The sequence below is a fragment of the Barbus barbus genome (assembly GCF_936440315.1).
Source record: "Barbus barbus genome assembly, chromosome: 4".
Lineage (NCBI taxonomy): Eukaryota > Metazoa > Chordata > Actinopteri > Cypriniformes > Cyprinidae > Barbus > Barbus barbus.
In genome coordinates this window covers 33,272,079-33,298,665 of record NC_136732.1, presented here as the reverse complement: position 1 = coordinate 33,298,665, position 26,587 = coordinate 33,272,079, and the positions used below count along the sequence as shown (strand labels likewise).

The window sequence follows — 26,587 nt, the reverse complement described above, 5'->3', positions numbered from 1 at the left end:
TTAAAACAAAAAAACTATGTGTGTATTAGTCATTTATATATATATATATACACACACACACACAGTCTTATATGTGTATATATACAGTTGAAGTCAAAAGTTTACATACACCTTGCAGAATCTGCAAAATGTTAATTATTTTACCAAAATGAGAATGAGAATGAGAATGAGCTTTATTGGCCAAGTAGGTTTACACATACAAGGAATTTGTTGTAGTGACAGAAGCTCCACAGTGCAACAGAAAGACAGCAACAGGAAAATTAAGAAAATTAGAGGGATCTTACAAAATGCATGTTGTTGTTTATTTAGTACTGACCTGAATAAGATATTTCACATAAAAAATGTTTAAATATAATCCACAAGAGAAAATAATAAGAGCAGGGGCGTGAAAACGTTTTGAATGTGAAGATCAAGGTAAATTTAACTTAATTTGTCTTCTGGAAAACATGTAAGTATCTTCTGTAGCTTCTGAAGGGTAGTACTAAATGAAAAAATTTGATATTTAGGCAAAACAAGAAAAATGTACTCATCTTCATTCTGTTCAAAAGCTCTTAATGCATGGCTTTTCCTTCTGGAGCATCAGTGAGTGTTTGAACCTTCTGTAATAGTTGCATATGAGTCCCTCAGTTGTCCTCAGTGTGAAAAGATGGATCTCAGAATCATACAGTCATTGTTGGAAAGGGTTTAAATACACAAAAATGCTGGAAAACCAAAGAATTTGTGGAACCTGAAGGATTTTTCTGAAGAACAGCAGGTAGTTTAACTGTTCAGGACAAACAAGGGACTCATGAACAACTATCACTAAAGAAAAAAACACAGCTTTGGATCGTTCAGGTTACAACACAGTATTAAGAATCAAGTGTATGTAAACTTTAGAACGGGGTCATTTTTATAAATTCAACGTATTTTCTCTTGTGGACTATATGTAAACATCTTTTATGTGAAAGATCTTATTCAGGTCAGTACTAAATAAACAATAACATGCATTTTGTATGATCCCTCTTATTTTGGTAAAATAATTAACATTTTGCAGATTCTGAAAGGTGTATGGAAACTTTTGACTTCAACTGTATATAGTTTCAATACATAAACTAAATGAAACTGAAGAATGTTGCCTTTGCAACTATTTGAAATAAGAAAAGTATATCTCGTAACCTGAAATAAAATAAACATTTTAAAATAAACACAAATAAACTAAATATAAAACAACTTAAACTTGCTCAAAATATTTGCAAAGGCAACATTTCTGACTTTCATTTAGTTTAAGTTTATGTACGGAAATAACTAAAAATAAACATTAAAAAAATAAAAACTACATGGAAATTTTAATAAAAACTATATCTCAATGATACTAAAATAACACTGACAGACACAAAAGGATTTGTTGTAGCTCTATTTATACACATTGGGATTAAAACCCCCTTTAACAACACAGAACTCTTTAAAACAGCGGAGAGGAGCTCCTAAACGCCTGGATCTGGCATGTTAAACAAAAAACACTGTCTCTGAGTTATCAATAAATAAATCCAAATGACAATCATTTACAATGTTACAAAAGCAGTAAATACTGGGGTCTGTTATTGTCTATTTACAAATGTGCAAAAACTCACATATATGTACACACCCACACACACAGTCTCACATAAGAAAACACTTTTAGAATCTACAAATTATTGTCTTAATATTCATTCGTCAGGAAACAAAAATCCTAGTGTTGTGGGGAAACAAATAGCGTAATATGTTCAATCTCACTTTTGATGCAACTACACTGCATTTGTGTTATCAGTCATTTTGTTTAGTGTGTGTTAGATATTCAGTCCTCGTAATAATCTCACAAAAAGAAGCCCTTGTCCCTTTCAGTAGTGTGGCTTTCACCAACTTACAACATTCAGATGAAAATAAACCAATCAGAATCTGAGGTCTCAAAAACGGAGAGTGTGCGCAGACGCACTCCTATGGCTTTAGAGGGTTTCGCACAAATGCGTTGTGTACAATAGAAAGAAATCACAAAGACAATCCGCAGCTCCACTTACAGATGCATGCACATGCACGCACACAAAAGTGAGAAAAAGACAACAGAGACAGATATACAGATGAGAAGACGGTATTTGTTCAGATATGGCAGGTCTTGTTTGTTCTGTACACGAGGTTGCGCTGTAAACTGGAGTTTTTTTGTGTTTAAGTGTCCTGGGTGCGGCTCATAAGACAACAGCCACAGAATGATCAACAAACACACACACACACACACGCTCTCACACGCACACATTAGAGCCCAAAGGCTGTTGTGGACCCTGCCAGTCTATTGCACTTCCTACAGCTGAACTGCACTCCGCTTAACATTCTTCTGTCCAATGCGAACAGTGACAGGCTCCGCCCCTGCATCAGTCCTCTGGAGGAGGTGGGAGGGTCGGTTCTGTGACAGAGAGCTCCTGTGCGAGGTCATTGAAGCGGGCAATGTAGTCGACACTGCTCTCGCTCATCATACAGGCCAGCTGGGTATCCACCTGTAGCGAGAAAACAGCCAAATGACAACAGCAATAACCGTGTAACACTTTCAAAGCGGAGGATAGATGCCTTATTTAATCTGCATACACCATTTGATACACGCTCACTTCCTGTTTATCTTCATTGCGAGCCAGAATGAGAAAATGATAATGTGATAATGTGCCATATCAAATGACATTATTCTACCAGACAGCAGCTGGGGACTTTCTGTGTTTCCTCTCACCTCGGCTACATCCGGCAGGCCACGGGACTGAAAACAATCGTGGGAGTTGCTGTCTAGTAAACTGGGTCCAAGTAAGGCTGTGTTACTCGAAGGGGGCAGGGCTGTCCTTCTTGTCTTATCGGGAGATGCCAGACTTGCTGCAAATCAGGAAAACAAGGATACGTTTGTCAGTAGTGCTGAGACTGATGGAGCTTTGCAGTTCGAACACAGACAGGTAACTGTGGACATTTTGACTTGTACCTCAGTATCAATAATGAATAGATACATATACATATAAAATGATGAAATTAAACTAGGGTTGTCATAGGTAAACAATTCAATATGAACAAATAAACGATTAATCTATTTTTTTTTAATTAACACATCAATTAAGTTCCTTCTGAAGGAAGTATTCTAGTGGAAGACAGTGGATGGAATTAATTAATTTTTTGTTTTTGAAAGAAGTTTGTTTTGCTCACCAAGGCTATATTTGATTAATCAAAAATAACGTAACAACAGTAATATTCCAAGCAGCTGAGTCCTTAGCCATCTTCAACAAATGGGTAAAAACACATCTATTCCATCTACTCTTGACCCCCTAACTCTAGTACTCTCTATTTTAGTTGTATTTTATCAACTTGTTTTCTTTTTATTCATTAAAAAAAACTTGCCCCTCTAACACTTGCACTCTCTATTCTATTACTTTTTTCTTTTTCTTAAAAAAAAAATGGACCCTCTACCACTAGCATTCTCCATTCATTTTCTATTCCATCTACTTTTTAAATTTATTTATTATTAAAAACCTTTCTACGTTTACTGCTTTAGCTGAACTCCCTCCCGTCCTTGCCCCCCCTCCCCTCTTTTACCCCATGCAACACTGAACACTAATCCATCCACCTCACAGGTGTGGCATATCAAGATGCTGATTAGACAGCATGATTCTAAAATGTGCAGTTTTAATCACACAGCACAATGCCACAGATGTCGCAAGTTTTGAAGGAGCGTGCAATTGGCATGCTGACTGCAGGAATGTCCACCAGAGCTGTTGCCCGTGAATTGAATGTTCATTTCTCTACCATAAGCCGTCTCCAAAGGTGTTTCAGAGAATTTGGCAGTACATCCAACCGGCCTCGCAACCGCAGACAACATGTAACCACACCAGCCCAGGACCTCCACATCCAGCATCTTCACCTCCAAGATCATCTGAGACCAGCCACCCGGACAGCTGCTGCAACAATCGGTTTGCATAACCAAAGAATTTCTGCACAAACTGTCAGAAACAGTGTCAGGGAAGCTCATCTGCATGCTCGTCGTCCTCATCGGGGTCTCGACCTGACTGCAGTTTGTCGTCTTAACCGACTTGAGTGGGCAAATGCTCACATTCGATGGCGTCTGGCACTTTGGAGAGGTGTTCTCTTCACAGATAAATCCTGGTTTTCACTGTACAGGGCAGATGGCAGACAGCGTGTATGGCGTCGTGATGTGTGAGCGGTTTGCTGATGTCAACGTTGTGGATCGAGTTGCCCATGGTGGTGGTGGGGTTATGGTATGGGCAGGCGTATGTTATCCTTGAACACAGTGGCCTTGAACACAGGTGAATTTTATTGATGTCATTTTGAATGCACAGAGATACCGTGACGAGATCCTAAGGCCCATTGTTGTGCCATTCATCCACGACCATCACCTCATGTTGCAGCATGATAAAGCACGGCCCCATGTTGCAAGGATCTGTACACAATTCCTGGAAGCTGACAACATCCCAGTTCTTGCATGGCCAGCATACTCACCAGACATGTCACCCATTGAGCATGTTTGGGATGCTCTGGATCGGCGTATACGACAGCGTGTTCCAGTTCCTGCCAATATCCAGCAACTTCACACAGCCACTGAAGAGGAGTGGACAACCTGATGAACTCTATGTGAAGGAGATGTGTTGCACTGTGTGAGGAAAATGGTGGTCACACCAGATACTGACTGGTTTTTGGACCCCCCCCCCAATACAGTAAAACTGCACAGTGGCCTTTTATTGTGGCCAGCCTAAGGCACACTTGTGCAATAATCACGCTGTCTAATCAGCATCTTGATATGCCACACCTGTGAGGTGGATGGATTATCACAGCAAAGGAGAAGTGCTCTCTAACACAGATTTAGACAGATTTGTGAACAATATTTGAGAGAAATAGACCTTTTGTGTACATAGAAAACGTCTTAGATCTTTGAAAAATGGGGAAAAACAAAAGTGTTGCGTTTATAATTTTGTTCAGTGTATTTTAATTTACATTTAGTAATTTAGCAGACACTTATCTAATGCTACTTACAAATGAGGACAATAGAAGCAATCAATACCAACAAAAGAACAATATTATGTACAGTGGATGTACAATGTGTACACACCCCTGTTAAAATGCCAGGTTTCTGTGATGTAAAAAAATGAGACCAAGATAAATAATTTCAGAACTTTTTCCATCTTTAAATGTAAACTATAACCTGTACAACTCAATTAAAAAACAAACTGAAATCGTTTAGGAAAGGGGGAGTAAAAATAAAAAAAGTGGTTGTATAAGTGTCCACACCCTCTTATAACTAAGGATGTGGCTGTGTTCAGAATTAAACATTCAAATTAATGTTAAATAGGAGTCAGTACACACCTGCCATCATTTACAGTGCCTCTGATTAAACCCAAATAAAGTTTAGCTGTTCTAGTAGGCTTTTCCTGACATTTTGTTAGTAGCAAAAGCCATGGTCCGCAGAGAGCTTCCAAAGCATCAGATAGATCTCATTGTTGAAAGGAATCAGTCAGAAGAAGGGTACAAAAGAATATGAGGCATTAGATATACCATGGAACACAGTGAAGACAGTCATCATCAAGTGGAGAAAATATAGCGCAACAGTGACATTACCAAGCACTGGATGTCCCTTCAAAATTGATGAAAAGATGAGAAGAAAACTGATCAGGGAGGCTTGCCAAGAGGCCTACAGCAACATTAAAGGAGCTGCAGGAATTTCTGCCAAGTACTGGCTGTGTAGTATATGTGACAACAATCTCCCATACTCCTCATATATCTGGGCTATGGGGTAGGGTGGCAAGAAAAACTTCTAAGCCCGGCTAAATTTAGCAAAAACACATTTTAAGTTTCCCAAAAAGCATGTGGGAAAATGTGTTATGGTCTGATGAAACCAAGGTTGAACTTTTTGGGTCATAATTCTAAAAGGTATGTTTGGTAAAAAAACAACACAGCACATCACCGAAGGAACACCATACCCACAGCTGTTTTTCTTCAGATGGAACTGGGGCCTTAGTCAAGGTGGAGGGAATCATGAACAGTTCCATATACCAGTCAATATCGGCTCTGAAGAAGAAGAGGAACTTCATCTTTCAGCACGATAACAACCCAAAGCATACATCCAAATAAACAAAAGAATGGCTTCACCAGAAGAAGACTGAAGATTTGGAATGGCCCAGCCAGAGCCCAGACCTGAATCCGATTGAAAATCTGTGGGGTGATCTGAAGAGGGCTGTACATAGGAGATGCCCTCGCAATCTGACAGATTTGGAGCGTTTTTGCAAAGAAGAGTGGGCAATGGTTAGAGAGTCGGACTCGTAATCCAAAGGTTGCGGGTTCGAGTCTCGGGCCGCCAGGGATTGTAGGTGGGGGGAGTGAATGTCCAGCGCTCTCTCCACCCTCAATACCACGACTGAGGTGCCCTTGAGCAAGGCACCGAACCCCCAACTGCTTCCCGGGCGCCGCAGCATAAATGGCTGCCCACTGCTCCGGGTGTGTGTTCACGGTGTGTGTGTGTTCACTGCTGTGTGTGTGCACGTTTGATGGGTTAAATGCAGAGCACGAATTCCGAGTATGGGTCACCATACTTGGCTGAATGTCACTTCACTTCACTTCACTTCAAATATTGCGAAGTCAAGATGTGTCATGCTGATAGACTCAGACCCAAAACAACTGAGTGGCGTAATAAAATAAAAGGTGCTTCAATAAAGTATTAGTTTAAGGGTGTGCACACTTATGCAACCACATTATTTCAGTTTTGTATTTTTTACCCCCCTCCCCCTTCCCTAAAAGATTTCTGTTTGTTTTTAATTGAGTTGTACAGGTTATAGTTTACAATAAAGGTGGAAAAAGTTCAGAAATTATTTATCTTGGTCTCATTTTTTTCCATTACAGAAACCTGGCATTTTAACAGGAATGTGTAGACTTTTTTACATAATATTGCACTTTTGTTGGTACCGATTGCTTCTATTGTCCTCATTTGTAAGTAGCATTGTATAAAAGCGTTAGCTAAATGACTAAATGTAAATTAAAATACATGTCTTCAAAGCTAATATATTTTAAAATGCAATTTAATCCTGTGATGCAAAGCTGGATTTTCATTAACCATATCACCAGTCTTCAGTGTCACATGATCCATCCCAACAACATTCTAATATACTCATTTGGCACTCAAGAATACTTTTGTACAAAACCTAATACATTTTTTTCAGCATATTTTTTAATAGAAAGTTCAAAAGCACAGCATTTATTTGAAATAGAAATCTTTTGTATCATTATAAATGTCTTAACTGTCACTTCTGATCAATTTATTGTATCCTTGCTGAATAAAAGTATTAGTTACTTTTCAAAACAACTCACTGACAGAATTATGGAATGTTAGTGTATATATATAAATAATAAAAAAAGCTCAATCAATTAGTTTCAAACTCATCATTTTAACACTATCATTTTGTTTCCTGCTGTGTTACTGATATCCATAATATCTAGAATAAACATCCGTTGCTAACAGGGAATTGGGATATGTTTGATACTTACAGAGCAGGCAGCCAAGACTTGAATCAGTAGAGTCACTGGGGTACCACTGAGGGTCGTGTGTGGGGGACGGCATCCAGCTTGCACATGAAGAGGGCAGGAGTTTGGATCTATCACTCCCATTGAGTTTAGGAGGCGAGAGCAATGATCCATCACCTGAGAAAGAGAGCGAAAAGTGAGCGAGTAGATACAACTAAAACAAAATGATCCCACTGAGATCCTCTAATACTCCGGTTCAATCCCACAGGTCATACCATAGTGCGAGTTGATGGCGAGCTCAATAATAGAGTCGCTGATTTGCGTTTGCGGCTCTCCAGAAGGTAGAGACTCCTCTGGGGGGCCCGGTAGAGAGATATCCAATAAGGAAGCAACACTGGGAGGAGCCAAGAGGGAGTCTCCGCCCCCTGGAGATGGTGGAGAGACACCGTTCTGCAGGGATTCCTGCAGATAAAGAGAGTAAAGTGAGAACAGACCAAGATATGATTAATTGTACACAAAAAAAGTACAAGCGGATCTAGGAAGGGTATTAGTTCTTACCTCAGAAGGCTCCTGATCAAGAAGATCTGGCTCTAGCTCAGGTGCAGCAGGTGCAGAATCCATGGCCTCCTCAGACTCCACAATGGCCTTATCTGTACTAGGGGCCTCCACTTCCCGACAAGGGCTGCCAGGGATAATACCTGCAGATTTTGCAGCCAGGTCAATAGCACCTGAAAACAAATTCAAGAGACATTGAAGTCCTTGTAGCAGTTGGTTTCAAATGTCCAGCGGATAAATACATCTTTTATCATTTAGCTTTGATTTGATTCTTACTGGACAGCTGAGTAGCGGGGGCAGAACTGGCTGTAGTGGACGAAGCTTTTGAGGAAAGTTGTCGGTTTGATGGGGCGAGACGAGTTTGTATTGGACGAAACGAACCGGTTCCTGACAAAGAGATACACAAATTATTTTAAAAGAATTAAACAATTTTACTGCTTGACAAAGTCGCTCATATGAGATTTCTGTAAAACACTTTTACAGAAATTGGTGCCAAAGCTATCAAAATATTGACACGTGAATCTTGTTTTTGTATATATAAAAAATTACTTTACGTGAAATGTTTTGCTTTAAAAGAGTGTTTTTAACTTTCTCTATACTAACATTTCTTTTGGTGTGATTTTGTGTTATATGATGACATTCACAAGTGTGGCATAAGTGTCCAAATACTTCGGCCACTGTATGTGTAAAGTGTTACGCATTTGTGAGTTCATTACCTGTAGCAGATGAATTGGAGAGAATAGAGAAGGAGCAAACATGAGGCGAAGTGTCTCCAGTTGTTCGTGGCAGCAGCGTTCTCTGAAAAATCAATATAAAACCCATTCATTTTTATCCTTTGACAGCTCTAAGAACAAAAGCAACAAAAGAACAGATTTAATGTGAAGAGAAGCAACTAGGTAAATGTAAGAAGTCCCACTTCCGTCCACACTCACCTGAACCACGAGAGGTTTCCTTAGTGGACGCCCCCTCCCTATTTTCCGCTGCTTTGAAAATATATCTGGCTAAAAAAAAAAAAAAAAAAAGCATGATTAGAGGAAAAATTTTCTGATGAAGAAATGCGTATATTTGTCTGGGGTCACTACATGTTTTTAAAGAAATTAACAGTTTTATTCAGCAAAAATTGATATTTATAAGAAATATTTCTTGATCATTAAATCAGCATATTAGAATGATTTCCAAAGACTGGAGTAATGGCTGCTGAAATTAGGTTTAAAAAATGTTTTTATAGAAAACAGATTAAATTGTAATAAATAATAATTACATTAAATTGTAACAAATTATAATGAAACAATATCTCTATAAATAATATCTTAAAAAAAAAAAAAAGAAGAAATCTCATCAACCCCTAACTTTTGAATGCTAGTGTATATGATTTGGCCAACTGACAACTTAAATAAATTTCACGATTATATTTTAAGGTGAAAAAGCATGTCTCTCAAGTTCTATTCCCTTTTAGAAACACTGACACAACTCACATTGATGGAGTCCAGCTGCTGGCGAAAGGCTAGCTCCGCCTCTTTATTAGGAGAGAACATCCGCAACTGGCGGGAGCTGTTAGGAGGCAGGGTCGTCGGGACAGCAAACCCTTCGCTGTCTCCTCCGGAGGCCAGCAGAGAACGCGGCAGGTTTCTCCCTCCTGTGGAGAACACATCTATTTAAGTTCCAGCTGGTCAAATTGATACAGAGTAGCAACACTGCAATTTTGTCACAATATTGAGTCAATATGAAGTTTTTGGTTTAAGAAGGGGTGAAACTTCAGGCTTTTCCAGCTGTTATCTGTTGCAATAAACTTCACTCAGTTCTGGGAGGATGTTTATTAAACTGGCTTTAAAGGTGAAGTGTTTCAATATTTAAATACTTTCTTTTATCCCAGTTTAATGTACAACTATAAATAGACCATTTGTAAACTGATTTCCCTAAAACTTTGGTCTGTGAGCAATGCGAACAGCCTGAGATAGTAACAATTGATTGACCAATGTCGTGAATTTGGGGCAGAACTATCTGCCATCAAGAGGGTAAATGGTCATTATTTCTGCAATTCCAACCAGTGGCGCAGAAATGACACACTTCAACTTAAAATAAGACAATTCTGTCTAAGTGTACCTGCGATGACTGCATTATTGAGAAGTATTTTTGAGCGTGCTGCGTGTTGCTGTCGACCCCAGCTAGGACTGCGGGTCGCCCCAGCTGGAGCTCTGCCTGGTGGAGTCACAGACGATTCCTCTTGACCTGATTTCAAAGGTGAAGTGCCCACTGAACACACCTCTGGGGTCTAGGAATTAAAAAAATAATAATAATTAAGTAATAATAAATGAAAAACACGAAATTACATTTTTTATTTAAAATTTAATTTAATTTAAATAATAAATAAACAAACAAACAGGACCACAGATGAACAAATTTCTGGCAAAAGGCTTTTTGCCTTTTTATAGTTGCCTTGAGGTATTGTAGAGGTCAGAGAGAGGGAAAAAAAACAAAAAAACAGACTCACTGGTTTGGGGTTGACCTCTGATGACACAAGTCTCAGGAGACACCGAAGCACACTTTGAGTGGTGGGCAGAGCTGAGGGTTGGGGTTTAGCCTGCCATTCATACTCCAGCTGTAGTTTCCCAGGCTTGCCCAGCATGAGGTAGACTTCTGCCAGTGTCACATTCTCAGAGCCCTGTGAGCGCCAACCTTCGTTTTGGATTTGTTGAGGAGATCTTCCAGTCCCGCTCACTTCCTCGCCACACCCTTGAGGTTCTGATTGTGGCAGTGCCTTTTCTGATGCAACCCCTCCTGCCGTTCCAGGCTCCTCAGTCCGGCCCTCGATTGGGGCGGGGTCTCCCTGAGTCACAGTCTCTTTGTCCCGCCCACTAGCATCAATCTGAGTCTGACTCACCGCCTCTTGCTCCAGAGTCCCCACAGCATTTCCCTCCGGTCCAATGGGGAGTGATGGCGTGAGGGTTGGACTGACTGGAGAGGTAGTGTTCATGTTTGGGTTTACACTGGTCTCCAACCCTGGAGCTGAAGTGCTGCTATCAGGACCGTCAACAGGATGTCCGTCACTTTTTTTCGGATCTCCTCCCATCGGACCAGACTTGCCTGATTTTCCTCTTGCAGGCTGAATTCCCAAAATGTGAGCTGCGGGTAAGTCCCTAATACCTGTCCGGCCACGCCCACTCTCCTGCCAGTGTACCGTGCAGGAAGCTTTTGAGTGCACAACACGAGCCACACCTGGCAAAGTAGTAACTGTGCTGTTCTCTGCCGGAAACAGGAACAGGTCCTCCGACTCACTAGTCTGGGCCAGAGCTTCTCGCTCTGCCAGGCTCTTACGCTACAAGTAACAAGTTAAGGGTAATTACTGTTATAAAACACATAGGTTTGGGTACTGCTTTAAGCATAGGGATCTTTGACATGTCTCCCAAACAAAACAACCAAATCTATCACAAATGTATCTCATAAAACAGATGAAGGAGGAAACAGGAAGGAAATTAAACTCCTGACTGCATGCTGAGATCTCTGGCTGAGATCTGAATGCAAGGATACGATTCGTTGATCCTGGACAGCCCACTTTTGCTTCAGGAATTCAATGAGAGTGGAGACCTTCCGGTGCAACTCGACAACCATCCTACAATAACAGAACAGTGATGAGCATTGGCAAATCTGTTGTACCTTTAATGTTGCAATGACATGACAGATCTTTTCTTCTGTAATACACTGTAAAAACTAACAAACACTTTTAGTTTACTTGATATACAAAAAATGCTTGATTTTAATTGTAAAAATCTAGTAATCTGTACTATTTGCATACTATGCATTTGTTATTTAGAAAACCCTAGTTACATGAATTGATTGTTATGAGCACCAATATGTCAAACTAGTTTATAGTTCCCAGCATGCTTTGCTGCAGACTCCAGGAGTAACTGTTTAAAATTAATTGTTATTTTTGTGTGTTTTTGCACAAGATTAATATAGGGGTAGATCTGTAGGCGTTTAATATTCTGTAACGTTTGGTTTTAAAAGGGTTTCTGTTATGTCTGCATTTTTGGAGAGTTTACCATTGTGCTAAGCATTAGAGCCTGTGGTTAGGTCGAGGTTGGGACTATAAACATTAATACTATAGACCGCTTTGTTTAAAAAGCCTTAACTGCAGTTGTTGATGCAGTGATAGTCTCTCTTTTGGTTATGTTAGCACATGCATGCGTGCTATCGTTATCTGGACAGTTGGTATATTTAACTTAAAATGAATTAGTTACTGAAACTAAAGTGTTTTTGCTCAGTTTTTTTTATGCAATCGGTTTGCATGCTTTAAAAAAAAAAAAAAGATTAACTAATTAGATTTTACAGTGTACGTCCAGAGTGTAAAATATTATCAAAAAGAAAAAAAATTGAAGGGACTTGGCTCTATGTATTGATTGCAGGGGTGGGTTAAAGCAGATAAAATTATTAGAAAATTTGGCATATGTCAACAGTGAAAAATCTGGCATTTCACCGGCAGATCAAGTTATATTTTGATTAAAAATTGTGAGGTAAAAAAGGGTAAAAAATAAAACATGTATGGATGAATCATTCACAATAAGATCAATAACATACATAATTTTCAAATTTAGTTTAAATTTTCATCTCATGCTGACTGTCATTATAAAGTCAATATGAAATGAGAATGCATCAAAATACATTTTCATGAGTCCAAAACTAAAATAAAATAAATTCACTATTTAATATTTAATAGCATACCAATGGATATAGACTAAATAAAACTGAAATCTAAAAAAAAAAAAAAACACTGAAAATAATAATGCTAACCAAAAAATAATATAGACAGCATGAAAACTAAAATCAAAATACTATCAAAAACATAAAAAATACTATACATATATACACATTCATTTATACTAATTCCTGTTTAAAATATTCCAACTTCCAAAATCCAACCAATCTGCAGATTACAGAAGGATTGCAAAATTTAATTTTGCAATAAGCAATGAAATAACAAATAAGCCATGTGAATGCATGATGTGAAAGAGGTGGATCAGTGAGGTATTCGAGAGAGGTCATATGTGCGCATTAGTAAAGCTCACCTGAGCCGAGGATTATGGGCTAGACTCTGAACCCGAACCCAAGAGTGGTTGCTCCGGGGTTGAAGTTCGACAGCCACCTTGAAGGGTAAACGCACAGGCTTCTGATCCTCCTCATCACTCACACCTGAAACAGAAAACAAGAGAAAAAAATACCATGAAGCCTACACCATCATCACCATGATTCTGATGGTGGCCTAAATCTGCATCACCGCCCATTTCCCAATCAGTCCCACAGCCTGAAACCATGGAAACCATGAAAAACCACTCCCCCTACACCCTGGAGAGCAGCCACGGCACACTCATCCACCGCCCTGGTCCACCTAAATACCCAGAGAGCTCCATTTTGTCAGAGTTCTCTTCTTACCCCTATTCAGTCTGTTTAACTTGCTAACAAAATCAATCTTTTAAGAGTCTATAAAGCAATCTCTCCGTTTCTCTCTCACACACACCATCTGGGTCACAGAGTTTCTTCAGCGCGCGGCACATGGGAGCTTTGATCCTCAGATTTCTGCCTTTGGAACGCACTGTTGTGGCCCTGAAACAATGTACAAACAAAATTATAGATGTACCTCAATGTGATCTTAACCTACGGAAATATACAGTAGATGATCCCATTAGACATGACCTAAATAATCAGTTCTGTGCATTATTAACATTTCTCTTTCTCTCGCAAACAAACACACACACTTACCCCTGTTGGATAAGCTCATTTAGTTTGGCCACATTTTTGTCATCCATCACTAGAAGAAACAGGAAGACACCAAAGAATGTTCCATTCAAAATGTCCCCATGTCTAAACACTTCAAATGTCCCCCCTTGATCAACAAAACCCACTGCCTGATATACTTACAGCCTCCAACCTTCTTCCTGAGTTCAGCATAACAGATGAGGCCATAGAGCTCCTGAGACGACTTTTTCAGCACATGTGAATACACTGAAAGATGGACAAAAGGAAGCAACAGAAAAAGAAGGAATAAGATCATGAAGGCATTGAGCATTCATTTGAAACACTCATGATTTGATAATGCCTGACTGACAAAAACCAGGCAGCGCAGCAGCTGAGAAAATTTAACTGCAAAGATGAAGGGGACAGACTGAATTCAAATTGGATGACACGTATATCTTTGCTGTGGTAAGTTGAGTGATGGACAAACAAATTGTGTAACCCGATGGGAAACAAAACCCAATGTGAGCCATGCATAATGAAAATTGGTGGGAAAAAAGCTAAATTGAAGAGGTATTTGCAGGTACACCATCCTAGAATTCATGCAAAGAAAAAGGCTCAACTGGAAAGTTAGTCAATAAATAATATGAAAGAAAAAAGTTTAAAAAAAATACAATTTAAATTTGCACTTGTTTACACCTGCTATTTGTACATTACCTAAAAGAACACCATTCATTTGAAACAGAAATCTTTTGTAACATCATAAATGACTTTACTGTCACTTCTACTTTAAAAAAAAAAAGAAAAATCTTATTGACCGCTAACTTTTGAACAGTAGTGTATATATTTGGGAACTAATCTTGACAACTAACAGTCTGACGAGCAGCAAGACAGAGGATGACTTATCACAAGACAAGACCCTTCTATCAAACAAAGGACTCCACTGTAGCCTGTAAATGTCATACAAAGTATAAACTGTGTGTCTGTAAGTCTCACCGTTATTAAAATCAATGTGTTTAGAGATCTTGTGCCAGGTCCTGTAGTAGAAATGCCGCACTTGCTCCTTGTTCTTCACCATACTTGCCGGTTTACCCTTCTTCTTATATTTAAGAGCAATGTTGTTCTGAATAGCTTCAAAATCCTTCCCATGCTATGAGAGGACAGGAAAGAGAATGACAGAGGAAAGGTTACTTATAGCTGTTATCCAAAAGACCCTTCAGGTGCATGTCAAATTGGAACTTACTAAGAAATAAATCAATAAAAGACATCACAGACCTCAATTATATATTTAGAGATGACATGTAAATAAATTAAACCTATTAGGACTTTTAACTATCATCCCTGGCAACTTTGGCACATCAGGGAGGGATGAAAATATTTGATAATGGAATTCAAAGTTCCATAAAAGTAATTCTGGAGATGATTTTGTCCCATATGATGTACTAATTCTCAAAACACCACTATAAAAACCTGCACTTCACTAAAAGTCCCAACAGCCGCCAAGAACTTTCAGTGAGTCTTATTATCATTAAAGCCGACAAATCACCTCATAAAGTCCTTCAAAGAAACTGTTTTTGTCCTCAGTGCTCCAAGACTCCCACTGTCTACGCACTCGTTTCTGACTCCCCCCTTCCTCCTTCTCTGCAGGACCCTGGCCCTTTGGGGCCGATCTGGATGTCCCACCTGCCCCAGAGCTTCCAGCTGAACCTGCAGTGGCTGTCACACACATCGACGGACCTGCTTCTGCACCTGAAAAACAGAGAGGAAAGGAAAGAGGGTTAGTATGTCAGTTATGAACACATGCTGAGAAAAGCATTGCAACAAGTGTTTTATATATACATACACACACAAACATATATAGAAACAATAATATCATATTGTGCATCTATAAAAGCATCAACTATGCAATATTGTGCTTAAATATACTTAGGGATACCTTTTACACGTCTATATACACACATATTCCTAATGCAAAAATACACAGTTTTTCAGATTACGGAGCACTGCTGGCCATTAATTTAATTGACACTATGATATATTACTTTCACCACGGCATATCTACACCAAACAAAAACAAAATTAGACATTAAAGGAAACACACAGACACACACACACACACACACACACACACAACAACTGTCACTCATACGCAAAAGATATCAGTAAAGAGTGCTGGAACGGGCAAGCTTAATTTGAATGGCTGTGCAATTTATTTATAATATTTTGGGCTGCTAAATGTATTTTTAGTTGAACATTAGGGATTTACGAAGCCATGAAAACACCACACTTTTAAAAAGCAAACATTCACATCAAACAAATAAAATGTAATATTGAAAATAATTGCATAACGTCAGGCTGAGACCTAATAGAAAATATAACATTTCTGTTATCAATTAGAGCGCCCTACAGATTGTTAGCCTATTTAAAAAAATTTAAGCACTATGTTAATGTGTGTGTATGTCAACAAGAGTGTCAGGAAGTGTGTGGAGTCCCTCGGAGGGCATCCAGACCTGCTGCTCAGTGCACTGATCCAAAAACAACACGTGGGGAACCGGAGAAGCCAATAATGCTCCACACTTACTTACACAAGAGAGCATGCAATGAGAGCACACCAGAATACATTACAGCATGCAAGCCTATTGTCTAAATTTAAAATAAACACTGATTCCCTTTTATATCCCCCGTGTACACAAGATTCCTGATTTGTGATCCTGATTCAATGCAAAGTGACCATCTCCTGATCAGATGCATCAGAATGAAACTCCTGACAGTGATTTATCACCTGCTGCTGGGTGACATCTAAACTAGTGATATAAAAGGGTAATAAATAAATAATCACTGAGCCTGCTGATTTAAAATAGTGCACTGCATCTTATTAAGTCATTTAATGTGGTTACAAGCAATCCAAGCATCCCAGTGCTGAGGTTTGAGAGGTTTCAGTGTGAGCAGTTTGTCAAGTCGCTTTCAATCCAGAAAGCATGAGAGCTTCTCCGCGTTGTCAAACCAAAAGCATCAAAACACGTTCAAAAGTGAGATAAAAGTGCAGAAAAGGGATGCACTGACAGGTGGTCAGCGGACCCACGTCGAGACGGCCACTCACCTTTCGCTTTCGCACCGCCGTGACCGTTCAGCGCCGCGGACGAGGCATCTTTCCGTATCCGTTTGCTCGGAGGTCGCACGCTGGAGCGGAGAAAATGATGCTGGTCCTGGTTGCTCGGGGCGGCCAGGACCGGGGAAAGCGCTGTCGGGTTCACCTGGGCTCCGGCTGGGCTTAGTGTCTGGCTGGAAAGAGTCGGAGCCGAACCAGGGCTGGCGGCGCTTGATGGATTAAGTGTTTCCTCTCCGACTCTCTTTGTACTCGTATCCTCGCTCGCCTGATCTGCGCTCTCTCCATCCTCGCCTCCGTCCGTTTTGATCGGGCCCTCGACTCCCGAATCGCCCCCTTGGCCCACTGTCATCCTGCGCAAACACAAACAAAGCATAATCGCAAACATTTTCCGCGACACAAAACAGCGATCAACTTGGAAAGACGACATTCTGCTCAACTCAACATGGCCGCCGCTGTTTGTTTCAAATCCCCTCTCACAGTCCCGACAAAACGCGTCGAAACACAGCCCTTCGACACACACAAAACACACACCGCGCTTTCCTCCCAGCCTCCTTTTTTGTGTAGTTTCGCGAGGCTCTGGTTGCGAGCGAGCTCTTTATTTACCTTGAAATTCAAGCGCCTTCACTTTAGCGCCCTGCAGAAACGACAGACGACGAGCCGAAATCTTTCGCGCATTCGACCTCTATCTAAAGTGCTTGTTTCTCACGCACTCTTACCCATTCTCGAGCTCTTCAGATGCAGACGGCGTCTTCTTTCTCTTCACCATGAGTTCGGAGATTCTCGAGAGCAAAACTTGAGGAATTTGAACATATTCAAAGCGCAAACGAGGTCAGGCAAAGTCGTCCTCTCCTGGCTGCTGCTCCTACTGGGGTTCAACTCGGCGCAGCGCAACTGGGAGCTTCTCGTAGCCACAGCAACTCTGACTCACAAACTCTCTAGTTTTAATCACAACAGCGAGCACACCTGTCATTTAGCGTATGTTTGCGATAAAACAACGCACGTTGACGCTAAGTTTGGATCCAGATCTGCTTTTGAGGCATTTCGCTCAACGCAGCCGCTATTCTCTCTCTGGACTTTGCTTAGTTTATCTGCGTCACAGTAACTATCAGAGCAGAAGCTGTTATTATTATTATTAACGTTATTTAAATTCCTCTCGGTGACATGCACGGTCGCAATTTATTCCCAAGATAAGCGTGCGTTGATTTCATCATCTCACGATTTTGGGGGGGCATTTACTTGTCGTGCAGTTTAGCGGAGTGGCAGGACACTTTCTGAGGGGAGGGCTGTTGCTGAAGTTACTGGGTCACGTCGCAGCAGATCGAGACAAGCAACCATGACTTCAACAAATATGTTTCAGGGACTTGAGAGTAGTGGCAAACCGAGTTCAAGGTATGCTGACAGTTTATCTGGAGCAGACCGGTGTTTGTAGTTGACGCTTAACATGTGTTTATCTGAATCGGAAATCATGCAAGAGGAACTTTAGCATGGCTAAGCGCTACATGCTAACTCTTATTAGTGAAGCGGCTAAACTTGTATTACATTTACACTGTGAGGTCAAAGTACTGGATTTAACTGTATTAATAAAGTGCCGTGGAGTGTAGGATGTTAAAATATGATATTACAAACCGTGATTTTAATGTGGTCAATATGATTTGTTAGCTGTTAGCGGCATATGTGTGCCGAGGCTCAAAGATAAGGTTTGTGAGCTACATAGACGTTTTACTTTTAATCAGACATGTAGTTGTACGTTGAAATAATGGCTACCTTAAAAATAAATGCGAGTTTATGAATAAATATGAATTTATGCACGATGCAGACTTTGAAGTATGCGTATTTCCTTAAAGTGTTGTTGATCGGAAACGAAAGTGTGCCGCAGGTTTTAGTTTTGTTTATCGTGCAGGGCTTTAACTTTCTTAAAGAAATCCACGAATCATTATTAATATTCATCTTCTTACGTTAGGTACAAATTGGTGGCCCATAAAAGCCTGACCGCCTAAACTTATAACAGCAGTTGCGATGTTCCGCCTCACAAATATGGTGGCGCTGTAGTTTTAGTTCAATTTATTAATCTATACATTTCAGTTAAGAGGGATAATGTATAATAGTAGTGTGAGTTCATGTACATATCTGTATGTTTTCTGTAGGGTACTAAGACCTCCAGGTGGAGGGTCAAGCAATCTCTTCGGTGGTTATGAAGAAGACACTTCTGCCTCCAGACGGCCAAACAAAACGTCATCCTCTATTTTCGCACCTCCAGAAGAGACCCAGGGGAGTACCAGACGCTCCAATCCCCCAGGTGAGCTTTCAGCAGACACAGTGTTTTCTGTCTGGGGCCTCTTGCACCCTATGAGTGAAAATCATCACCACACTGTTACTATCTCTTCCATTATGCAAACAGGGGCACTTTGCATTTGTTATCATGTCACCAAAAGCAACATCAAAGCCCTCTACCTCAGTCTATCTAACCAGTCAGTTAACTTTGTAAGATCATACACCAACTGAACTGTTGAAAGTAGACATCTAGAGAAGGTTAAAGGTCATAGTGATAAAACACTAGCAGCTCTGTCACAGGCCAAGTATTGATCTGAAGTTTAAAGTGCTCTAATTTTGAGACTTTAAGTTCTGGGTTAAGTGCTCCTCTTCTGTTTGAATAGTAATATTTCTTCATGGTGTTTGCATGCTTTGCCTGGAGGGAGCAGGTGATGAGAATGTCTCTGTTTTTTCCTTCATTGACATACGTGGTGTTTTATAATTGGCCAGGAAGAAACTGATTATGTTACTGTGGTATCATTACAACGGTTTTAGAAATGACCAATTGGCCCGGCAAAGCAGGGTTATTATCGTTAATTAAAACTAAAACCAAGCTTACTCAAGGAATTGTTCAATACGATTTTAAAATCTCATGTAAATGTGAAATATCTTGTATCTTAATCTTGACTGATGGATTTTTCATTGTTTGGTGTTTATTCTGTTGTACTTATGAAACTCTTGTATTTTTGGTAACTTTTGGTGCTACAACAACTACTACTACTACTACTAAAACCATAATGGGTGACTTAATGGGTGTTTAATGGGGTTCAGGTCTGGAGATTGGATTGGCTGTGACAGGGTCTTGATCTGGTGGTCCTCCAGCCACAGCTTTTTTGACCTGGCCGTGTGGCATGGAGCGTTGTCCTGCTAGAAACACCAATCCTCAGAGTTGAGGAACATCGTCAGAGCAGAAAGAAGCAAGTTTTCTTCCAGGACAACCTTGTACGTGGCTTGATTCATGTGCCCTTCACAAAGACGAATGTGCCCAATTCCAGCTTTGCTGCAGCAGATAATCACCGATCCTCCAATAAATTTCACAATAGGAAGCTTTGTAGGCCTCCCCAGGCGGTCATCCCGCTCAGTGGGGAGTTGTTTTTGCTTTCTGTAGCTTTGTTGTCCCCAGTGTCTGCAGCTTGACCTTGTTCTTATGAACTGCTGTCTTGGAAATTTTAAGGATTTTGGAATTCAACAGACGCCGGAATGGAATGGCTGCCATACATGTCGAGATGCTGATTTAAGAAAAATGCTCTTTTTTTTTTTTTAAAGAAATCTTTTCCAGAGCTTTATATGAAAAACATAACACAGTAAAATTAACAATATCTTAATGGCATTAAAGAACCATTGCTGCAAAGCTGATAAATTTATCTTGCATATATTGTTATCTAGTTGAGAATATAATCGGACATGATTGGTTGTAATAAAAACTTCTCTCCTTTAAATTAGTAAATTCCATCTTGCTCTAAAATTTAAGCTGCTACAAAAGGAACTTTTGGTCTGCATTTTGTCACTTGCTAAATTTACACAACTGTTTATAAAGGTCTAAGAATGTATGTACACTCACCTAAAGGATTATTAGGAACACCTGTTCAATTTCTCATTAATGCAAATATCTAATCAACCAATCACATGGCAGTTGCTTCAATGCATTTAGGGGTGTGGTCCTGGTCAAGACAATCTCCTGAACTCCAAACTGAATGTCAGAATGGGAAAGAAAGGTGATTTAAGCAATTTTGAGCGTGGCATGGTTGTTGGTGCCAGATGGGCCGGTCTGAGTATTTCACAATCTTCTCAGTTACTGGGATTTTCACGCACAACCATTTCTAGGGTTTACAAAGAATGGTGTGAAAAGGGAAAAACATCCAGTATGCGGCAGTCCTGTGGGCGAAAATGCCTTGTTGATGCTAGAGGTCAGAGGAGAATGGGCCGACTGATTCAATCTGATAGAAGAGCAACTTTGACTGAAATAACCACTCGTTACAACCGAGGTATGCAGCAAAGCATTTGTGAAGCCACAACACGCACAACCTTGAGGCGGATGGGCTACAACAGCAGAAGACCCCACCGGGTACCACTCATCTCCACTACAAATAGGAAAAAGAGGCTACAATTTGCACGAGCTCACCAAAATTGGACGGTTGAAGACTGGAAAAATGTTGCCTGGTCTGATGAGTCTCGATTTCTGTTGAGACATTCAGATGGTAGAGTCAGAATTTGGCGTAAACAGAATGAGAACATGGATCCATCATGCCTTGTTACCACTGTGCAGGCTGGTGGTGGTGGTGTAATGGTGTGGGGGATGTTTTCTTGGCACACTTTAGGCCCCTAAGTGCCAATTGGGCATCGTTTAAATGCCACGGCCTACCTGAGCATTGTTTCTGACTATGTCCATCCCTTTATGACCACCATGTACCCATCCTCTGATGGCTACTTCCAGCAGGATAATGCACCATGTCACAAAGCTCGAATCATTTCAAATTGGTTTCTTGAACATGACAATGAGTTCACTGTACTAAAATGGCCCCCACAGTCACCAGATCTCAACCCAATAGAGCATCTTTGGGATGTGGTGGAACGGGAGCTTCGTGCCCTGGATGTGCATCCCACAAATCTCCATCAACTGCAAGATGCTATCCTATCAATATGGGCCAACATTTCTAAAGAATGCTTTCAGCACCTTGTTGAATCAATGTCACGTAAAATTAAGGCAGTTCTGAAGGCGAAAGGGGGTCAAACACAGTATTAGTATGGTGTTACTAATAATCCTTTAGGTGAGTGTATGTGTTAATTATTAGGAATGTGCATCATGTGTACCAGCATTGGTGTATCTCAACAAACTCTTATTTATGTCGCTTTGGATAAAAGCGTCTGCTAAATGACTAAATAATAAATAATATTGTATCTCTTATTGTCTCAGGTGGAAAGAGCAGTGGAATATTTGGGGAGCCAAAGGCTCCATCGACTCAGAGCAAGCCAGTTCCTCCTGGTGGAGCAGTCAGTAACATGTTTGGGGGTGCAGAGTCGACCCCACCTTTTGTGAAAAGTCAACATCCCAACAAACCAAAGGTAGACCGAATCCATTATCTTACACCAGGCATGTTCAAATCTGGCCCACTCCTGCAAAGTTTAGCTCTAACCCTAATCAAACACTCCTGAGCATGTTAATCAGAGTCTTCAAGATCATTAGAAAATCACAGGTAGGTGAGTTTGAGCAGGGTTGGAGCTAAAGCCCTCCAGGAAAAGATTTGGGAAACCCTGTCCTACACCTTGTATTTTTATTATTTTTTTTTTTTTCTGGAGCGGCAAATCAGCATATTAGAATGATTTCTGAAGGATCATGTGACACTGAAGACTGGAGTAATGATGCTGTAAAAACAGCTTTGCCATCAGAGGGATAAATTACATTTTAAAATATTTTAAATTGTAACATTTCACTATTTCTTTTTTTTTATAACCATTTCTAATCAATTAAATGCTACCTTGGTGAGCGCTCTTTCAATAACAAAAAAAAAAAATGTACCAGCCCTAAACCTTTTAACGGGAGTGTAATTATTTTTTATTATGCTTCCCACAAAACTCAAAAAATCTGAAAATGTCCACCCATGTCAACTCTAATGCCCTTTTATTCTCTGTAGGACAATTTAAGTGTGGGTGTACCTGCTACTCCAGATCCACCAGGTAAAGAAAACCTGTGATTTACTAAACATTAGTCATCTGTTGTTCATGCCCCAGATTGTTTCACCTCAGTGTTTATTGTTGGCTGGCAGTTCCCTTTCCCACCGTATTTCTCTCTCTTGCAGCTCCAGTGCCTAAGAAGCCGACTGTAGTTGAGGAAGTGAAGGCGAAGCCAGTGCCCCCTCAACCAATGCCTGAAAAAGAGCTAGCAGCCCCTGCACCCGCAGCCAATCAGAAATCTGAGCCAGCCACACGGCAACCACCAGAAAAGGACCACGAGCCACACCTCGGGCCCCGCCCTCGCTCTCACAACAAAGTGCTCAACCCACCAGGTGGAAAGTCCAGTGTGGTTTTCTATTAGCCACAGCCATCATTGTCACTTCCTTTCTTCCATCTGCTTTTTACATGTACTAAAACTTATCCTCTGTAATTTTTTTGTTTTTGTTTTTCCCTTAAGTCTATCGCTCTTCATTCCTTTTTTGCTTCTGCACTTTTTTTTGATTCATTCCTCACTTTTCTTTTTCCTTTCCATCTAATTAGAATCACTCTTGCTGTCGCTCCAAAATGAATGGTTATGTTTCCTTTCAAATGGTTTGCATTGACGGTTGCTTCTCTTTATGATTGTTTTCTTAATTTGCTAATGTATTAAATACAAGTTTGCCTCATGAAACTCCGCAGTCTATGCAGTGTTCAACTGTTGGTCGCTAAAGCAAACTCTTCAATATCGACGTATTCATATCTTCCTTTGAAAACCAGTGAATGTGTACTGATGGCAATTTCTTTTGTACAATAAGGTGACTTAATTTCTCTCTTTATTTTTATTTTTTTTACTCTGCTCTTGCATTTTTTTTTTTTTGAGTAAGACATAAAGCCAAATGAAAAAGTAGTAGTTTTGATGCAAACAGTTTTTGTGACTGATGATCACCAAAGCACACATGTATGACAATGAATAGAATATGTACAATCAGGCATCTTTAACACATCAATCTATTAAAATGTCCATAAATGCATTTGAATGTAACAAGAGATCCTTAAACTCAGAGAATCGTCTGATTCTGTACTTGAAAAGAGTTGCTGCACCATTGAATCTTTAATTCTTCTGTTGAATTTGCTTTCTGTTGAACTTTCCCCCCCCATTAGCCATCTGCTTTATTCTTTACATGGCAGTTGGAAGGTCAAATATGACACGTCTGTGAGTTTGTGTGTGTGTGTGTGTGGGCATATCCCGCATTACTGGTGCCATCCCTGCCCAAAATACTTCAGTGGTTACTTAGCAGTGTGACTGGCTGTGATGATGTCACAGAAGCCGGTTTCATACAATACACCTGTATTGTTCATTTGTATGCCGTTTTGTATTGCTTATTTTTTCCATGACATTAAAATTATGTTTTACCATGTTGCTTGAAATAAACTAACAGAAATCTTCATTTGAAAAGTTACTTGTGTGCATGTGCTTGCTGATGTTTTTTTTTAGGTTGCTGAGTCAAGTCAGTATTGTTCAAGGTAGGAGGTATCCGTGATTGAGTACAAAACGGACTAAATAATTACAATTTAACTGGTTTATGTAGCTCTAAATTAATTTGGGTTCATGTTCTTTGTGCAGTGTCTTGGTCTAATTTTTCAGAGTGTCATCACTGTCAGATACAAAATTAATTTATACTTGCCATGTAAAATAAATATAGAAGGATCTATTTAAACCTACTCATTTCATATCAGGTGAAATATGGAAATAGGACCTTCAGGGTGGAAGCTGAATTTGATATTCCCTGATTTTAAAGTATGTGTAACATTAAGAACGGTATATGTTGTTTTTTTAACCCTCTGGTATTCCTAATTTCTGCAGTCAGAAGAGAAAAATGAATGAAAGTACTGTATATTATGAGTATTTTTTGTTCTCTAATGGTTTGTATATTTCATGGTGTTTTAGTATGGTTTCTGTTTTGGTTTTCAAAACTGATGTGAGACCAGTGAGGTGCTAATTCGGCGAGAGGTGTCAATAAAAAGGTCCGTACACCATACTAATCAAGCAATTACAACTGTTTATTGTTGGTACACACAGCTGATATCAATAATATTGATTATAATTAAATGCATAAAATGATGATAATCAAATCATAAACCCATTCAAGAAAGATAATCATAAACCAGTGCATAATACATGAATGATCATGAGTGAATAGATAAAGGATAATCTTCGTGAATGAATAATACGCTTGAGCATACACTACAACTAAAACCCCAAGCAAAATATTATAACTAATATACAACCTCAGAGCTGTGCCATTATCTTCACCCTTCAAGAGACTGGGGAGGCCGTTTCAGTGACAGTAGAAGACCAACACCTGTCCGAGAATGCGGGCGACGTGCACTTTTTCCCACGGCTGAGCTTCCACTGTTTCTGAAAGAAAACCCTTTATTTATACTTCAAAATTAGGTGCGGGTTAAGAACAACCCTCCAAGTGAGAGAGAAAGCAAGTTGATCAGACTCGATCCCCCTCCCAGTTGGGTGCACTTGTTTCAGTTACCAAAAGATGAAATCCTTACTCAGCAACATCTGAGGTTTTACAATAAGTGTATTGTGCCAGAATTCTGCACCTAGTGCTTATCAACGTCAAGATGTAGGTCAGTGTCCTAGACTCGTTGTTCTTTCTCAAGGAGATAATGGTGTTGTATTGCATCAGTTGCAACCTTGAATGTGATTTGCATCAGTCTGCAACCTTGAATGTATCCCCCCCCCTAAACTTTCAGTCTCTAAATGTTCATCCGTTGAGCGTACCACAAAAAACAACCCACCTCTTACACATGGTACTAGGCACCTGCAAATCATGCAACATTTTCACCCCCTAGCTCTTAATGCATCGCGTTTCCATCTGGAGCATCAGTGAATGTTTGAATCTTTTTTAATAGTTGTGTTTGAGTCCCTCAGTTGTCCTCAGCGTGAAAAGATGGATCTCAAAATCTTACAGTCACTGCTGGAAAGGGTTCAAATATGCAAAAGATGCTGGAAAACGGAAGAATCTGCAAGACACGGAGGATTTTTCTGAAGAACAGTGCTCAGTTTAACTGTTCAGAACAAACAAGGGACTCATGAACAACTATCACAAAACAAAACAACAGTCGTAGATCATCCAGGTAACCACACAGTATTAAGAACCAAGGGTTCACTAATTTGTGAAGGGGATTATTTTAATAATTTCAGCTATTTTTTTTTTTTGTCTTGGGGGGGCTAAATGGAAACATCTTTTATGTAAAATATCTTATTCAGGACAGCACTAAATAAAAAATAGCATGCATTCTGTATGATCTCTCTTATTTTGTTAAAATTATTCACAGATTCTGCAAGGGGTTCCCAAACTTACATGCAACTGTATATGCTTAATAGACTTTTTCAGGCACAATTGTATTATATTTAGCATTTAGATAATTTGGACATTTCCTATTTATTTCTTATATGGGCCATTTTTAGAACCAATTAACATTTTCTAATTGTTTTGTATGTTCATACAAGTGCCACAAAATTCACTAAATTTTGTTCCATTCTTATAAAATAAAATAAAGTTAGTATAAAATGACCATCAAAGACCACAAGAGGGCCAAATAAATGCCCTTTACGTTTAAATTTTGTTGAGAGTAATAATGTTTCTTTAAAAAACTAATATATGATTGTGATGGTTTTGTAGAATCAGCAAAGAAATGCAAATAACAAACTTT

At 39.7% G+C, this 26,587-nt stretch overlaps 2 protein-coding genes across 3 annotated transcripts; one reads left to right on the top strand and one right to left on the bottom strand.

The window, feature by feature from the left end:
• Positions 1-1,382: 1,382 nt before the first annotated feature.
• LOC306869020 (protein cramped-like) lies at positions 1,383-18,135 on the bottom strand. 2 transcript variants are annotated; one of them, XM_079415565.1, is made up of 20 exons: positions 17,611-18,135; positions 16,886-17,244; positions 15,332-15,534; positions 14,782-14,935; positions 13,972-14,055; positions 13,813-13,861; positions 13,571-13,656; positions 13,122-13,245; positions 11,587-11,668; positions 10,550-11,374; positions 10,162-10,330; positions 9,534-9,694; positions 8,991-9,059; positions 8,775-8,856; positions 8,335-8,445; positions 8,062-8,231; positions 7,779-7,965; positions 7,528-7,680; positions 2,729-2,865; positions 1,383-2,504 (listed from the first exon to the last, which is right to left on the bottom strand). In XM_079415565.1, exons 1-20 carry the CDS (start codon positions 17,658-17,660, stop codon positions 2,382-2,384), a joined length of 3,378 nt encoding a protein of 1,125 aa, XP_079271691.1. In that variant the 5' UTR covers positions 17,661-18,135; the 3' UTR covers positions 1,383-2,381. The 2 variants fall into 2 exon arrangements, with proteins under 2 accessions (XP_079271691.1, XP_079271692.1); XM_079415566.1 differs by lacking the exons at positions 1,383-2,504; positions 2,729-2,865 and adding an exon at positions 4,527-4,645 and having other exon boundaries at positions 17,611-17,749.
• On the top strand, positions 17,961-24,900 carry LOC306869021 (jupiter microtubule associated homolog 2-like). Its single transcript, XM_079415567.1, has 5 exons — positions 17,961-18,283; positions 19,039-19,190; positions 22,119-22,267; positions 22,837-22,879; positions 23,002-24,900. The coding sequence occupies exons 1-5, from the start codon at positions 18,228-18,230 to the stop codon at positions 23,235-23,237; spliced, it is 636 nt and encodes a 211-aa protein (XP_079271693.1). The 5' UTR covers positions 17,961-18,227; the 3' UTR covers positions 23,238-24,900.
• Positions 24,901-26,587: the final 1,687 nt, after the last annotated feature.

Bases quoted from the DNA above. Each gene is read 5' to 3' on its own strand.
- LOC306869020 (XM_079415565.1), bottom strand. From the start codon at position 17,660: ATGGTGAAGAGAAAGAAGACGCCGTCTGCATCTGAAGAGCTCGAGAAT. The intron at 13,862-13,971 runs GTAAGTATATCA...TGTTTCTTCTAG, and splicing joins CAGGAAGAAGGTTGGAGGCT to TGATGGATGACAAAAATGTG. The intron at 13,657-13,812 runs GTAAGTGTGTGT...ACATTGTTTCAG, and splicing joins AATGAGCTTATCCAACAGGG to GGCCACAACAGTGCGTTCCA.
- LOC306869021 (XM_079415567.1), top strand. From the start codon at position 18,228: ATGACTTCAACAAATATGTTTCAGGGACTTGAGAGTAGTGGCAAACCG. The intron at 19,191-22,118 runs GTGAGCTTTCAG...TTATTGTCTCAG, and splicing joins CAGACGCTCCAATCCCCCAG to GTGGAAAGAGCAGTGGAATA. The intron at 22,268-22,836 runs GTAGACCGAATC...TATTCTCTGTAG, and splicing joins AACATCCCAACAAACCAAAG to GACAATTTAAGTGTGGGTGT.